The 18,124-nt window shown below is 32.5% G+C and overlaps 1 protein-coding gene across 4 annotated transcripts in view; it reads right to left on the bottom strand.

The window, feature by feature from the left end:
- The window catches only part of LOC110038382 (nucleolar protein 14), a 41,537-nt gene extending 28,604 nt beyond the window's left edge, over positions 1–12,933 (bottom strand). The window contains exons 1-4 of one of the 4 annotated variants that reach the window (XM_020743202.1): positions 12,780–12,932; positions 12,216–12,686; positions 12,003–12,137; positions 6,191–6,332 (exon numbers count right to left, since the gene is read on the bottom strand). In XM_020743202.1, the coding sequence (XP_020598861.1) occupies positions 6,191–6,332; positions 12,003–12,137; positions 12,216–12,449 (511 nt within the window). In that variant the 5' untranslated portion in view covers positions 12,450–12,686; positions 12,780–12,932. Of the gene's footprint in view, positions 1–6,190; positions 6,333–12,002; positions 12,138–12,215 lie in introns of all 4 variants that reach the window. The other 3 variants (XM_020743201.1, XM_020743204.1, XM_020743203.1) reach the window with 3 other exon arrangements.
- Positions 12,934–18,124: the final 5,191 nt, after the last annotated feature.

Below are 18,124 nucleotides of genomic sequence, written 5' to 3'. Positions count from 1 at the left end.
TTCTCGTGGATAAAACGAAAGAAAAAGCCCAGGAAAAACTTGAATTATGGAGGTCTACATTGGAGTCTAAATGCCTTCATTTAAGTAGAACTAAAACTGAATACATGGAATGTAATTTTAGTAGTATAGCTCTAGTGACAAAAGTGTGACTTTGGGGATTGAGATATCTTGGGTCCATTGTTCAAAGCGATGGTGATAAAGATGGGGATGTTAATAGTAGAATTCAAGTTGGTTGGTTGAAGTGGAGGAATGCTTCGGGCCTTTTGTGTGATAGAAAAGTACCGCTTAGACTGAAAGGAAAATTTTATAAGACGGTGGTGAGACCTGCAATGCTATATGGCGATGAATGTTGGCCTTTAAAAGAGAAGCATAATAAAAAGTTAAGTGCTGTCGATATGAGAATGATTAGGTGGATGCGTGGCTTTACACTTAGACAAAATGCGAAATGAATATATCCGTGATTGGGTTGGTGTAGCTCCTGTGACGGACAAAACTAGAGAAAATCGTCTTAGATGGTTTGGTCACATTAAACGTGGACCTTCTGATGATCCGATTAGGAGAGTAGATGTTTTAGATTCGACTTGTGTTAAGAAAGGAAGAGGTAGACCTAGGAAGACTTGAGCTTATTGTATTAAAAATGAATAGGACGCAATGGAGAAAAAGGATTCATGTAGCCGACCCCACGTAGTGGGATTAAGGCTTTATTGTTGTTGTTGTTGTTGTATCATCTTTAAATCCACAACATTTATTTTACTCCCCACATCAATTAACATTGAATTCAATATAATTTTAAAAAAATAATAAATTATTAATACAACTAAGTAATCAATTATATTTTTAATTAAAAAATTACTTATATATTTTTTTTGAAACTCTAACCCAACTTTGTTTCTTTCTTTTAAATGATTGTGAAGTAAAAGATGCTCAAAATTCGATATCTATTGACCCCTTGCAATGTTAATATCAATATCTTCATTATCAAAATCATGAGAAGTCATTTCTTCAACTTCAAACTCGAATTATTCATCATCTTAGGAGTTATACATTCAACATTAGGCATAATATCATCAACAGTCAAAAAAACCGATTACAGCACCACCATTTCTTTGTTTTTTGTAGCCTTAGATGTTTATCTTTCAATTTTTTATTGAACATAACATAAAATAACTTATTCATTTGACCTGAAGTCAATTGATTCCTTCTCTTTGTATATAGTTGGTTGAATATACTCTAATTACATTCACATGAAGAAGCTAAATAATTAGGATTAAGAACTTTCATAGCAAATGCTTTGACTTCAGGCATGCATCTCCAAATTGTGCCCATTAACGTGCTAGCATAAGAATAAATAAACTTAGCAATATATATTAAGATAAAAACTTTATATATAAATGATAAAATCATATATTTAAAATTAATGAAAAATTAAATTTACCCAGTAAACGTGTCTTGTAGCATGCTTGAGCTGCTCTAAATCCAAACATTCCATTCTTCAAATGAAAATCTTCATCAATGATTTTAAGATAGTCAAACCCTAGGACAATTATATCCATGCATGTATATAAACCAATCTTAATCTCTTTATCCACATGAAAGTCATTCTCATAATAAAATTGAGAATTCAAATAATATACAAAAGCGTTTAAATGTTGATTTAGCTAACGATCCTATTTTTCATCAATGATTTCCTATAATTTCTTTGTAAGTTGTCTCTTCTCCTCCTAAATTTTTTTGTTATTTTCTCATTTTCTTTGTTCATAGCTTCATAAATAAATCACATTTGCAGGAGCCCTATCACCATCAGTCATTCGTAATACTTTCACTAAAGGCTTTGTAGTCTTTAGAGCATAACTAACATTGCGCCAAAATAAATAATCTCTCATAATCATCTTTTCACTTGCATTCATTGTGATTATTTTTACCAAGAATTTTATCCTATTCTTCAGAAGAAAACATACCCTCCAAAGGTTATTGCAGTTCTTTAAATCTTTGTAAAGTCAAATAAATCATTGCAAATAATGTAACCGGTGATCAGATAAATTCTTTATCTGTGAATTTCCTCATTAAACTTAATACCAAAGAATGATTGTAAATAAATTTACATACTATTTCTTCTTTAAGCAATGAAGATTTATGTTACGGCAGTTGTCCCAATTTTTCAAGCATTAAATCAAAACTATGAGTAGTACAAGGAGTTCAATAAAAATACTTCAATTTCTCCATTAACATCCTTCATGCAGCTTTATAAGCACATGCATTATCTAAAATAACTTGAACAACTATGCTCTCTCTAACTTCAACAATCTCATCAAATATTTTAAATAACAATTATGAATCTTTTATAAATGTGAATGCATCAACAAATTTCAAAATTATCGTCTCATAAAGATTGTTAAGAAGAAAATTTATAATACTTTTGTCTGGCATCAAAGCAACCATATGATATTATGGTAACTCCTATCTCAACCCATATGATTTTCACTTCATCAACCATTCTTGCCATCGTTTTAACCTTCTCATTCAACATCCGAATACGCAGCTCAAACAAGTTAGAAAAATGTAACCCTCGCCCATAATTTCCAACAGAATGAAGTATATTGATTCATGAAGAACTCCTAATAACTTTAAATGAGATTTCATTCTCATAAAAATATCCCGCAATATCTATGCATATTATTTTTATATTCTTTTATAGAAGTTAGAGGTGAAATTGTTTGAGTTGATATTCTCATATTCATCCATATTCACAACAAATCTACCAATTAGTCCTCGAGGTCCTCTATCAAAAGAAAACAAATTACTTTTGTTGCTAGAACCATCATATTGAGAACCAAAATATGAACTATTCACAATCATCTCATTCATATTCTTTGCATTGTTTATTTTGAAGTAACATTTTTTAAGAAAAATTGAAGGAAGCATTCCATTTTTTACTTTAACTGACACTTTCTCACATGCTACAACATTTACATGTCTGCAAACCAAGTGGTCTTTAAGTCTCTTAATACCACCAGTAATTCGTTTATCACAAAATTTACATTTCAAGTAAAATATCACTTCTTTTCACCTTCTACTAACAGTTCAACTTGAGTCCCATATTTCCAATATATATTTTTTCTTCTTGCGCCACCACCAATTCTAATTTAAGAAAAAAAATATATACTTGTACAAATGAATCAATGAACAAAGCCAATCCTAGTGACTTCGAAAATTTGAGAAATTGCATATTTAAAAATAAAATGTAGGATTCAAGTTGGTTGGTTGAAATGGATGAATGCTTTTGGCCTTTTGTATGATAGAAAAGTACCGCTTAGACTGAAAGGAAAATTTTATAAGAGGGTGGTGATACCTGCAATGCTTTATGGCGCTAAATGTTGCCTTTTAAAAGAGAAGCATAATACTAAGTTAAGTGTTGCCGAGATGAGAATGATTAGGGGGATGAGTGGCTTTACGCTTAGAGACAAAATGTGAAATGAGTATACCCGTGATAGGGTTGGTGTAGCTCCAGTGACAAAAAAAATTAGATAAAGTCGTCTTAGATGATTTGGTCACATTAAACGTCGACCATCTGATGATCCGATTAGGATAGTAGATGTTTTAGATTCAACTTTATGTTAAAAAAGGTAGAGGTGGACCTAGGAAGACGGGCTTATTGTATAAAAAATTATCTTAATTTATTAGAACTAAATGAAAAAATGACTCTAAATAGGACGCAATGGAGAAAAAGGATTCATGTAGCTGACCACACGTAGTGGGATTAAAGGCTTTGTTGTTGTTGTTGTTGTTGTTGTTATTGTTGTTATTATTGTTGTTGTTGCATATTTGAAAAAAAAAATAATTCAAACCTATTTATAAATATAATAATTTAATAAATTATTAAAGACGTACTCGTAAATTCTAAAATAAAATCATTAAAAAAATTTCAATCAAAACTTGAGCCGCTTGGGACTAATGTTGTGTCATAGTAAAAGCAAAATATTAAAGGCTTCAAGTAAGTTGAATGCACGGGAAAACATCAGAAGAGCTGGGATGCTTTCAGAGGAAGACCAGAAGAGGAAGTCGGTTGGACTTTGATGCGAAAGGGCTCAAGACAGTTCTTCGACGCTCCCACTTAGGAAAACGCTCGAAGGCTCAGGATGAAGCGCATATCGGACAGAGAAGACACGCGATGCAAAGTGAAAGAAGCTACAAATCTCTCAGAACAATGCTCCATCCCTAAATCCCAATTTACACAATACGGTTATTGTGTGAGGGTGCAGGGGTATTAATATCTAAATAAAATTAGCTATTTTGAAGTGACGCCTCAAATCTATTTGAGGAAGTTTACCTAGACGCATACACCTCACTACAAAAAAGTTGTAAGCCGCATCCACACCAATGAGTCTTACGCTTTGAGTAGTTGCTCAAACATCTCGAATCAATGCGCACCTCGAGGCAGACGCCTTGAGCGCTTTTTAAACATTGCTCTATTGTATTAGTTTATTCACATTACATTGATTGCATCTCTAGTTTTGCATACTAATGTATATAATTATAGCTTATATCTTTTAGCCTTTATTAGTTTTTATTATGAGAATTTGAAATGAGAGATTTCAAAATAAATATAAAGTGCTCCATTGCACGCCTAATTACAAAATGCGAGGAACCGACGCCAGACGGGTGGACCTCCATGATCTGGTAAACAGGGTTCTTCTTTTTGGGTATGCTCACAATTGTTAAGCATCTCTACCCCACCTCATTCTTTAGGAGTGTTATTAATTAAATTTTGGCATTGCATGTTTCAAATTTATGTTTCACTTTTGTTTAAATGCAATTATTTAATTGTGCAAAATAAATTTTGAAAACACCAAATTCACCCCCATCGTATAGGTGTGTAATGTGCCAGAGGACAACTGCTTAATTATCCAAAAATGGCTAAATAACTCTTTCCACTACCATCTCAACCACATATTAGCTCTAAAAATCAAATTTTCACTAAAACCATTAAAGAGAGGCAACAATTAATCGGAGCTAATGAAATGTAAGTTCTCGGCCATTGTGGCTTGTTTCATAAAAAATTCTCTACATGTCATGAAAAATTTGTGAAAAAAAAAACAATTCAAACGCAAGCATATAACCATTTAAAAGCCAAAATGTTCACCCATTATCATCAATACCATCATTAGTTTATCCCAACTATTTTTGTATCACAGATATTTAAGATCAACTAAATGAATCATGATTTTCCATTTGTTTCTATTGGGTAATGCATGAGGTTGTAACTCAACGGTGTATATCTTTTTGCACTAGTTATATCTATTTTTACCTATGGTCTACCCACTTACTCCTTACTCTTTATCAATCACTTATATTGGTGAAACTACTACTACCGCACCTGCACAAATCACATTTTATTCTACACAATCTAATATTCAAACAAAGCTACTCCTACAATCCCTCTCATGTAATCATATCTGAATTTATCCACTATACATTTCGAAACAACATTTTTACTATTCTCATTTTTGTAATACTTAACTTAGCTATCAGTAATTTACTTTATCACACAACATACGAAAACATATAACAAAATTTACGCGTATGCATCATTGATTATGTAAAATTTAATCACAAATGTAAGGATAAAAGAAGGTTCAATAGAGATCAAATGTTATTCGACAACAAAGCACAAATATGAAGAACAAATAATTCTCACAATTCGACGTTGCCAATAATCTTGAGCAAAATAGTAAAGACGAGAATGAACAAACAAACATCAAAAGTTTGTAATTAAGCAAAAGTGGCATAACTTCGTTTGGAAACATCAGCCATGAATATATTTATTTTAAACAACAGTCATGATACTTTTCAAATATTTAGAGAAAAAATTACATTGTCTAAATGAGTAAAGTGCCACAATGGTCCCCGACTATTTACATGGGGTTGTTTTAGTCCTAGAGTTTATAGAAATGTCAAAATAGTCCCCATACACTTTAAATTGGGGCCATATAGGACTATTAGAGCTCAATTTTAAAATGGTCGAGGACTGTTTTGGCAATTCTATAAACTCTGGAACAAAAACGACGACATGTAATAGTCGAAGACTATTATGACATTTTACTCGTATCTAATAATTGTGTGATCGCAAATGATAGTTTAAAACTTAGTTTTTATCAAAAAATGTGAAAATTGCCAATAAGTCAAAAAAAACCTGCAATCCCATCATCTTCATCATTATCTAGCGGCAGTTGCTCATCAAAATCATCCAGTTCTGAGAGTAAATGTGCTTGAGGAACTGTAAAATCTTCCTCCTCATCAGACAAGTTATATTTGCTCATTCGTTTTAACTTAGACTGCACAATGACAGAAGCAAAGCTTACATGAGACTCCAAATATAAATTTTATGAACATATCTCATTGCAGGAATTTCAAGCATTCGGGTCTTGGAAAGTTGAGAAACTAAGAGAAGGATCATAAAATCAAACAATTTACAAAAGGAGGGATTTTTATAGGGTTAACATAATGAAAGAATTCATTAGTGGCATTACCATCCATGAACGTGTTTTTTGCATGTAACATAAGTAATTATATACTATATCAAATCATATTTAGCACTTCAAAAATAAAGCCTATGGGGTTCTCACTTTACATTATTGAGGATCTCTTTACTATTGTAGAAAGAACATAGGTTCCATCACTAAAAGTAATTTCAAAGATGTAAAATCAAAGAACAGCCCAGGTAGTCCTAATTTAATTTTCGAACTTCACAGTAATGTGCTCAAGTTCTAAAGGGTTTCATAACCCTTCTCCATCATTTTGCTGCCTTCTAGCTTCAATTGGTTGCTCTTGCAAGATTCTATTCTCCCCTTCTTTTGAAAGGAAGCTTGCAGGATTTTTTGAATGAATTTAAGAGATTGTCATTCGGCTATATAGGATGCAATTTATAAAATTTGTGCTCCATCTTAACTTAACAATTGAAAATGTTCCTTTCAGAGTTGGCTTCTATTCCTAGAGAAAAGCTCCTAAATATAATATGATGAAGTACTTCTTAAGCGGAGGCATGATTGGCTTGTGTTTGTAGGGGGCTAGGCGATTTGCACAGCTTATTCGGATGGCATGCCCCAAGTCTGGAACTTCAAGGAAGTGCGTCCAGGTTTTTCAAATTAGAGGAAATAGATAGAATTGCATTTTGTAATGCCGATTTCTTCTCATGCATGTAGAAACTGAATACTGTTTATGTCAGTTTATGAAAAAAATGTCCATCATAAATGGATCATTATGCACTAAAAGATGATCAAAGTTTTAATGACATTTTGAACCCTTCAAACTTCTTCAATATTTTCATTCAATCCATCATGGAAGTGAGTGTATAAAATGTTTATGATATCGTTTGAAAGCTTTTGGAGGTCATTCTCGTAGAACTCTATGAAAAATGTTCAGAAATTATACCACCAACATATCTAAACCACTATTTAAAAGTCGTGTGTGATTCAATAAGAGAAAATCCTAGCTGTTAATTTTTTACCACTGATGATAAAACTATTCATTTGCACCCTGCACCCAAAAAAAAAAAACTAACTGAAATTTCTAAAATAAAACTAAAGAAATGTTTCTTGTTTTGTAAATATATCAAACAAAAATATATTTTGTTTCTTCAAAACTTCAAATTAAGATCTGTTTGATGATCAAACCATTGTTTGAAACAACGGGGTTGTCAAGTTGGATTTCTTTTAAATGCAATTAATTTAGAATTTCAAAGTAAATAGAATATATGCATTTTGGAAATACAAAAGTTATTTGGTAGAATGCAAATCAAATGCTTTAGAATATTTTTTTATATCTGTTATGCATTTTAAATGCATTGAAATGCACCAAATGGCAATGAAAGGTAAGCAGCGAACAGTGGTAATAACAGCAATGATGGGCGGTTGCCAAGAGCAACGAGCAACGGTAGGAGGTGGCATGGACAACGGCAAAAAACAAGCAACCATGGTGGGGACGATGGGCTACAACTGCAGATGGTGAGATTGTAGGACTTTTTAACACAAATTTGACTCCAAATCAAACTCATTAACTCAAACTACCATATGATTTGTTCCTAAAACAGCGCAAAATAAGTTGAGTTGACCTAAAAAATCAATTTCAAGTTCACTCAAATTTGATTTCAAATTGACTCCAAATCGATTTAAAGTTGGCTTAAAATAGATTTTTAATCAACTATATAAATAAATATAAATGTACATCTAGTATTTATTAGAAATACTTATTTCCAGTAAAATTACTATTTGACTAGAACTGCATTCTAGCGAGTCAAAGCAAACTCAAAATCAATTTAGAGAGTGGAGTGAAAATGAAAATGAACTCAAGTTGAATAAAGTCAAGTTCCAAGCGAGCACTTTTAGCAGCCCTAGTTGCAGCTTAAGGAAATATTTTAGGTTTTATGCAACTATTTGACCGCACAACTTTTTTGCTAGTTCGCCAAGTATCATTCAGTCAGCCAATTATGTTGGTGTCTAAGGAAAAAAAAAAGAAAACATTTCTTATCATGATCCTAAGCAATGCCCTATGAGATCTTAAGCACCCTGAACACAATAAGAAGTATCTTATTCTCCATATGATCCCATCCAAAATTCCACAACTCAGCAAAAAAACCAATCAGAATCTCAACAAGATATTCAACAAAATATGAGCTCACATTAATTTTAGGTAATCTAGTGAATAAAAATCTTAAATCTATAATGTGTTCACGAAACTAAAAGGGTTGGAGAAAAGGCTACAAAGATTGATAACTTAGGTTTTAAACTATGGTATTCAAGTAAAAGTCGCACTAGAAATGGTGTAGGTGCAATTATAGATAAGAGTTTAAAAGATAAAGCTGTAAAATTAATAGAGTTGGAGATAGAATTATAGCCCTTAAGATTATTGTTGATACTATGATTTTTAATATTAATAAGTGCTTATGCTCCTCAAGTAGGTTTAGATATAAGTTCTGAAGTTAAATTTTGGAATGACTTAGAAGACATAATACAAATGATACCTCTTGAAAAAAGAAGTTCTATTGGAGGAGATTTAAATGGACATGTCGTTAGAGTGGTAGAAGATTTTAGAAATATTCATGGTAGCTACGGTTTTAGAGTGATTAATGTAGAAGGCAGAGCTATATTAAATTTTTCTTTAACGTAAGATTTTATTATTGCTAATACTTTATTTAAGAAAAGAGATGAACATATTATTACTTATAAGAATGGATTTAATAAAACACAAATTGATTATTTTCTTATAAGAAGTAGAGATCATCGAGAATGTAAAGTCTGGAAGGCCATTCCAAGTGAGGATTTAAGTACTCAACATCAATTATTAGATCTAGATTTTAAGATGAAGATTTGTAAAATAAGTAACAATAGAAATCATCATCGTAGAATGAGATGGGGGTACCTCAAATATACAATCATCATCGTAGAATGAGATGGGGGTACCTCAAAGATACAAATAATTTTTTTTTTATGATTAAAATTCAAGATTTCAATTTTTGGGATATTCATGAAGAAGCACCATTAAACAAGTGACAAAATTAATACTTGCACAAAATTAGTACTTGCACAATCAAAAGAAAAATTTCTATAATTAAAAATAGTTGGTGGTGGAATAATAATGTGCAAAAAAAGATAAAACATAGGAAGTTATGTTATAAAAATTGGTTTAAGTGCAGAAGCTTAGAGAACTGAGAAAAATATCAAACAGTCTGTAGGGAGTCTAAGAGAACAATCTGTGATACTAAAAAATCTATTTTTAATAATTTTTATAATAAATTAGATACTATGGAGGATGAAAACTATATGTATAAACTAGTCAAACAAAGAGAAAAGAAAAATAAAGATTTAATTCGAGTAAAATGTATTGAAGATGAAAATCAAAAAGTGATCTTCTTAGAAAAAGATATTCAAAATAGGTGGGTGAGTTATTTTGATAAACTTTTTAATGAAGTTTCAGAAAATACGATCGAACTTAGTAAGATTAATATCGTTAATAAGAATAAAGTGTTTCATTTTTACCATCGCATTAGTAAAAAGAAGTTTAGGGGGCTTTAAAGAAAACCAAGGATGACGAGTCTGTAGAACCTGATGATATCTCAATTGAAATGTGGAAATATTTAGGAGATTTGAGAGTTTCTTGGTTCACTGAACTCTTTAATATTATTTTAAAAACTAAAAAGATGCCTGAGGAGTGGAGGAAGAGTATTTTGGTCCCCATTTTTAAGAATAAAAGGGATGCACAAGAGTGTGCAAATTATAGAGGAATTAAGTTAATGAGTCATACTTTAAAATTATGGGAGAGGGTAATTGAACATAGGTTAAAACGTATTACAAAGATTTCTCATAATTAATTTGGATTTATGTCGGGCAAGTCTACTATGGAAGCTATACATTTATTGAGAGGTTTGATGGAGAAGTTCGGCGATAATAAGAAGGATCTACATATGATTTTTATTGATTTAGAAAAAGCATACGATAAGGTTACAAGAGATATCATTTGGAGAGTTCTTGAGAATAAATATGTTGATGTGACGTATATTCAAGTCATTAAAAGTATGCATACAAGAGCTGCTACTTGTGTTCGAACAGGAGGAGGATTGACCAAATATTTTTCTATTTCTATTGGTTTACATATGAGATCGGCTTTAAGCCCATATCTTTTAGTTTTAGTTTTGGATGGTCTTACTGGACACTTATAAGAGGATGAAACTTGGTGTATGTTTTTTTGCTAATGATATCCTTCTCGTGGATACGATGAGAGAAAAAGCACAGGAAAAACTTGAATCATGGAATTCTACCTTGGAGTTTAAAGGCCTTCATTTGAGTTGAACTAAAACTGAATACATGGAATGCAATTTTAGTAGTAGTAGCTCTAGTGACAGAAATGTAACTATGGGTAATCAAATTATTAAAGTGTAAACGCTTTAGACATTTGGGGTTAATTGTTCAAAGTGATGGTGATATTGATGGCGATGTTATTAGTAGAATTCAAGTTGGTTGGTTGAAGTGGAGGAAGTTGGTTGAAGTGGTGGTTGAAGTGGAGGAATGTTTCGAGCTTATTGTGTGATAGAAAAGTATTGCTTAGACTAAAATGCAAATTTTATAAGACAGTGGTGAGACCTGCAATGCTCTATGGCGCTGAACGTTAGCCTTTAAAAGAGAAGCATAAAACTAAGTTAAGTGTTGTCGATATGAGAATGATTAGGCGGATTAGTGGCTTTACATTTAGAGACAAAATGCGAAATGAATATATTTGTAACAGGGTTGGTGTAGCTCCAGTGACAGGCAAAATTAGAGAGAGTCGTCTTAGATGGTTTCATCACATTAAACTTCGGTCATCTGATGATCCGATTAGAATAGATGTTTTAGATTCGACTTATGTTTGTATAAAAAATAATCTTAATTTATTAGATTTAAATGAAAATATGACACTAACTAGAACGTAATGGAGAAAAATGATTCATGTAGCCGACCTCACTTAGTGGGATAAAGATTTTGTTGTCGTTGTAACGTGAGTAATGTCACTAAAGCAAATCATGTAGTACAAAAGATCTTGAAACCTTATTCTTCATAATTGTTATTGTGAGATCCAAGAATTGAGCGTCCCTTACAATCTTAGGAGATCTTGATGTTGATAGACAAGAAGAGTGGATATAAATTAGCAGAAAAGAGAAATGAGAGGAGAAAAAGAGGGTAGAAGAGGAGAAAGAGAAAAAGTTGATGCAATCTACAAAATATTCAACTGAAGAAAGTTCAGCATACCATATATATACCATAGCATTATACCCATAAGATCTTACAAGTTCAGAACAGAAGTCATGAAATCCACAGCAACCCAAGCAAAGAACAGCTCAAGTGCTACAAAGATCATAGACGAGAATTCGAGGCAGCTTTCATGTCAGTACATTGTCAGTCTCCTCAATCAAAAAGAATCAAAAAGCAAAGTTTGGCTGTGACCAAAACAAAGAGTTATTTGGTAAAAGTTGTCACCTGACGCTCACGCTGCAAGCGCATGATAGCCTTATCAAATTCCAGGAGAGTATCATCCTTCTCTCCTAGCCGCCGATCAATGAATTTGGCCGACTTGCTGCACTCTTCGTACTCCTTCATCAAGGTCTTCTTCCTCTGTCGTAAAAGTTCATAAATTGCATCCAAGAACCATCAGAATATGTTTAAGTGGGCGTAAGGGTGAAGAGTTCGGACCTTTTCAATGGCGAGCGATCGCGAGAGGCCAATTCGGACCTCCTCACCTTTGCTTTTCTTCTTCCCGAGGATGTCGAACTTGCGGCGCGACCAAATGGTCTCGAAGGGATTGGGCCTAAGCGATTTCGACGCTTTCATCGAAGCCACCATGGGTCCGAAGAGATGTCGCTTCTTTCCACCCTTCTTCTTCTTCTTCACGCTGGCAGCCATGGATTCTGCCTTCATCCTCGCCATTGCAAATTTGCAATGGGTGGGGCTGTCTGATAAAGGATTTAGAGCAGAATTTAGCCAGGGTTAATCTAAATCATACCAGACGGACAGTTTGGACAAATTAAAGTCTGGGATTTAATAAATCCAGATTTCGCCCATTTTTTGTGTAAATCCCGGATTCAGTAAATGCGGTTGTTCGGCGTATGTACATGTTTGGTAGCCAGTTTTAAGCAAGATTTACGCAGGATTTAAGCTAAAATCCTGCCAAACGGCAAAAAACGCCTCCGTAAATCCCAAAATGACGACGCTTGGTGGTAAATCCGGGATTTAAATTCTGTGAATCGGACGACTTACTAAATCCGCGGCAAGCGTAGAGGAAGAATAGCGCGAACAGTCTTCGTTGATGGTTTCTGATAGGAGCCAAGCGGAAGGATGAAGGATGAGAAAGATGGAGGTTTCGGTGGTCTATGCGGTGATCCGTCGTTTCCTACTCAGCTAGCCCTAATTTCTGTGCGTGCGGTGTCCAACTGTGACGCGTGGTCCCCAAAGTATAAAAAATTAAATTTCTATTTTGTTAACCGCCAAGCCTAGCCCGAAACACATAAAAATTAAAATCGCATCTCTCACCAAAATGTCATATCATCAAAAAGCTAAACGTCGTCCGAGTGCAGAGCACCTTCATTCGGCAATCTTTTAGAATTTTGAATTCAGAAAAGCCTAGGATTTTCTGTTGTTGTTCGCCGGTCGAAGTAAAGTCACGATTTCTCCTTACTAAGATGGAATCTGAGCCCACACAGATGAAAACCGAAAAGAGCCCTGTGAGAATGGAGAGCGAAGAGTTGTTGTTAATAGAGAATGAAGAAGTTTCGATAATAGAGGTTGATAAAAGCAAGAAAAACAAAGTGAAAGAGCGTAAGAAGAAGGAAATTCAAGAGGGTTCATCCAGGCAAATTTTATTTTTGTGGTTCTACTTTCATTGACAATATTGTAACAGAGTGAAGAAATTCATCTATATAGTATTAAAATAATATTTTAGTAGTATTTAAGTAACAAATCACTCAGGTATTCAAGTCAGAGTGACTTTTTTTGTAATATTTGAGTAGTATTGTAGTAATATTTGAGTAGTATTTTAAGTCAGACTTATTATTTTTTAGTAATAAATCACAAGTTCACCCAATATTACCATAAAAATACTAGAATAAGACCGAAATAAAACCTAAATTTTAATAATAATATCAAACTAACACTAATTAATACTACCTAAATATTATTGAAATATTACCTGAGTAATATATGAAGAAGATTGAATAAACCCTGAATTTCATTTGCACAACTGAAATAATACCAGGATAATACATAAATAAAATAATCAAAATAATACCATAATAATGTCAAAATAATACCAGAATAATACATAAATAATAATATAATAACTTCAATTATAATACCTGATTTTCTTTAATAATAAAACTCGCTTTCATTATAATACCTTATTTTTGCATTGTGTTGTTTTATGTATGTTTATGTACCCAAGGTCCATAAGTTGTAGATGTCGATCGTCTGTAATGTTTTATGTATGTTTATGTACCCAAGGTCCATAAGCTGTAGATGTTGATCGTCTGTAATGAGAGATGTGCTAGATAAAGTCAGACCTGTCATATTTGAAGACATCAGGAATGACCTAAAAATGATGAATGTTGATCAGTTTTTCGCTCTTCCACTCTATCCCCAAGATAATGTTCTGACACTGCAAATATTGCAATGTTGGCAACATGAAAAAATGATATTCAAAATGGGCGGTAATGATATTCAAAATGGACGGTAAAGATCTGAGAATAAATCTTGATGAAGTTGCCCTTTTGATCGGCATGCCAAATAGAGGAAAAGTGCGAAAGTGGAAGAAAAGAAAGTTCCATCATGTGGTGTGGATGCCCGCCAAATAAAGAATGATATTTTGAACTTTGAAACTGGGGGAGTCTTCTACCCCTTTTAATCAATTATATACAAATTTTTTGTTATGAAATTTATTTTTTCCTCCCAGTAATTTCAGTGTATCCAAAGGACTTTACACATTTGGCGAGAATGTACATACATTTTCTTCATTTAATTGGTTTGTTGCGCTCTGTGTTAATATCATGGTAATATTTTGGTAATATTTTGCTTGTATTATGGTAATATATCCTTGGAATAACAAAGATACAATCACGCAAAGATACAACCACAGAGTGGAGAATACAACAAAGAAATATTCCAATCAAACCAAGATATATTCCTTATCGAGCACTGCTATATTCTGGTTGTATTACGGTAATATTTTGGTAATATTTTGATAATATTGAACGTTGTTTATTCAATGTTGGCTAAAAAAAACTCGCAAAATATTTTAATCAATCCTAACTTATTTCAGGCGTATTTAGTGAATATTACAATAATTTTATGATTTTATTGTTTTTTATTTAACATAATTTATGATGAAATATATAAAAACAGCTTAATATTATAAATTTATCCAATATATCCTCGGAACAACCAAGATACGACCGCGGAGTGGAGAATACAACAAAGGAATATTCCAATCAAACCAGGATATATTCCTTATCGAGCGCTACTATATTCTGTTGTATTGTGGTAATATTTTGGTAATATTGAACGTTGGTTATTCAACGCTGGCTAACAAAAACTCGCAAAATATTTTAATCAATCCTAACTTATTCCAGGCATATTTAGTGAATATTACAATAATTTTATGGTTTTATTATTTTTTTATTTAACACAATTTATGATGAAATATATAAAAACTGCTTAATATTATAAATCTATCATCGGAACAACCAAGATACGACTGCGACATGGAGAATACAACAGAGGAATATTTCAATCAAACTAGGATATATTCTCTATCAAGCGTTGCTATATACTGGTTGTATTGTGAGTGATAATATTTTGGTAATATTAAACGTTGGTTATTCAACACTAGCTAAAAAAAACTCGCAAAATATTTTAATCAATCCTAACTTATTTCAGGCGCATTTAGTGAATATTACAATAATTTTATTATTTTATTGTTTTTTATTTAACACAATTTATGATTAAATAAAAAAAAACTACTTAATATTATAAATATATCTTCGGAGCTACCAAGATACGATCGCGGAGTGGAGAATACATCAGAGGAATATTCCAATCAAACTAGGATATATTCCTTATCGAGTGCTACTATATTTTGGTTGTATTGCGGTAATATTTTGATAATATTTTGGTAATATTGAATATTGGTTATTCAACACTGGCTAAAAAAAACTTGCAAAATATTTTAATCAATCCTAACTTATTCTAGGCGTATTTAATGAATATTACAATAATTTTATGATTTTATTGCTTTTTATTTAACACAATTTATGATGAAATATATAAAAATAGCTTAATATTATAAATCTATCCTCGGAATAATCAAGATACGACCGCGGCGTGGAGAATACAACAGAGAAATATTCCAATCAAACCAGGATATATTCCTTATTGAGCCCTACTATATTCTGGTTGTATTACGGTAATATTTTTGTAATATCGTTGGTTATTCAATGCTGGCTAAAAAAAACTCACAAAATATTTTAATCAATCCTAACATATTTCAGGCGTATTTAGTGAATATTACAATAATTTTATGGTTTTATTGTTTTTTATTTAACACAATTTATGATAAAATATATAAAAACAACTTAATAATATAAATATAGCCTCGGAACAACTAAGATGCACCCGCGGAGTGGAGAATACAATAGAGGAATATTTCGATCAAATCAAGATATATTGCTTATCGAGCGCTGCTATATCCTGATTGTATTATGGTAATATTTTGGTAATATTCAACGCTGGCTAAAAAATACTCATAAAATATTTTAATCAATCCTAAATTACTCCAAGCGTATTTAGTTAATATTATAATAATTATATGGTCTTATTGCTTTTTATTTGACACATTTTATGATAAAATATATAAAAACAACTTAATATTATAAATATATCCTCAGAACAACCAAGATAAGACCGCATAGGAGAATACAGCAGAGGAATATTCCAATCAAACCAGGATATATTCCTTATATAGCGCTACTATATCCTGGTTGTATTACGATAATATTTTGGTAATATTCAATGCAGGTTATTCAACGTAGTCTTAAAGAACTCACAAAATATATAATCACAACTAGCTTATGCCACTCGTTTCTGCATGAATATCATCGTAATATTGAGGTTTCCTGGTATTTCATGTAACACTGCATCACTACATTAATACCACATTACGTTCATTCGTTGCAGTTTTTTGGTATTTCACATATCATTTAGGTCCATCAATAAGCTCGTATATGTGTCTGTGGGCAGTGATGCATGCAATTCCTGTTGATTTTGGGTGATAACAAATGAATAAAGTAAATAAGTATAATCAAAATTAGTTCACAAATTACAAATTATTTCAAATTTTAAGTTATGTACCTGACTATATCGATCTGACATTGCAAATAGGTTTGGGTCGGATGGATGAAATATATCTTGACTTAAACCAACAACTTTGTCCTTTCTTGTAATACAATGTTTCGTGTTAGGTTTATTAATACTATTGGTAGTGAAGACAAGTTTATTAATATTATTGGTAATGCTTACTTTTTACTCTCCTATTCTTCTCCCAATATCCTCTTAACGTTGCATCAGATATTCCTTTTGGTTGCATTTTCATTAGGTCATTCAAATTGTGTTGTATATTCAGTGTCTTTTTCTTCTTTGACTTTGGCATTTCCCGGTGGTTTCTCCCATTCAATATGGCCTCTGATTTGATTTTTACTTTCTTTAATGTTTCTAGGACGTTTTTCTCAGCAAGTTCATTACCTTGCGTTAATAAACTGATCCAGTATGCAAATTTATGAACGTTTGTTCGATATATTGTTGACCTTACTTTTGGTTGCGGTTTAGTTTTCCCTCTTTAGTAGCCTAAGGTCTAGCCGTAGGACTTTCCTATTGATTATTCTTAGAAAACTAGACATGGAACCCTCACCATTAGAAATTCCAAACTCTTCTCTACTCAACTTGAAGTTCCACATATTGGTCTTAACCTCTAGCACTTAGTAGGTGGGGTCATGGGGTCATTATGGGGGGAACTCAAGATGAGTCACCCTTAGGACTGTTGGACCTTAGGGTTGACCCTAAGTGTTGGTTTAGGGCTAAGGCACTTATTTGCAGTCACAATCACTCATTACCCTTAACCTAGAACTTCTAGGCTTTGGTCCCTTAATACTTTTAAGAGACTCTTGTAGGTGGTTCCCTAAACCCATTAGCCTTAGGCTAGGGTTTAGCTAAGATCACTACATAGAGGACCCAAAATGAGGTTTCTATTAGTTCATGGCATATTAATGGTGGTTGGTACTCCAACTCTACTAAGATATCTAACCTAGCCTTTTGCCCCCAAAATTCCCCAAACTACCCAGATACCTTTGGGACCTCAAATTTGGCAAAAAATCTCCAAATCTAGCCAAAATACCCAAATTTGTTCAAAAATCATTTCAAACACCTTGAAAACAAATTCCCCAAAACCCCCAAATTGGCCAAATTAACAAAATACCCCTCTTTGGCCCAAAAATAAAAAAATTCTAAAATTTCAAAATTTCATTTTCCTCAACTATCACATGACCCAATTTGGCCAATTT

Source organism: Phalaenopsis equestris, unplaced genomic scaffold (genome assembly GCF_001263595.1).
Source record: "Phalaenopsis equestris unplaced genomic scaffold, ASM126359v1 Scaffold232740, whole genome shotgun sequence".
Classification (NCBI taxonomy): domain Eukaryota; kingdom Viridiplantae; phylum Streptophyta; class Magnoliopsida; order Asparagales; family Orchidaceae; genus Phalaenopsis; species Phalaenopsis equestris.
Note: the sequence above shows the minus strand (reverse complement) of the source record. Positions and strands in the feature narration are given on the sequence as shown.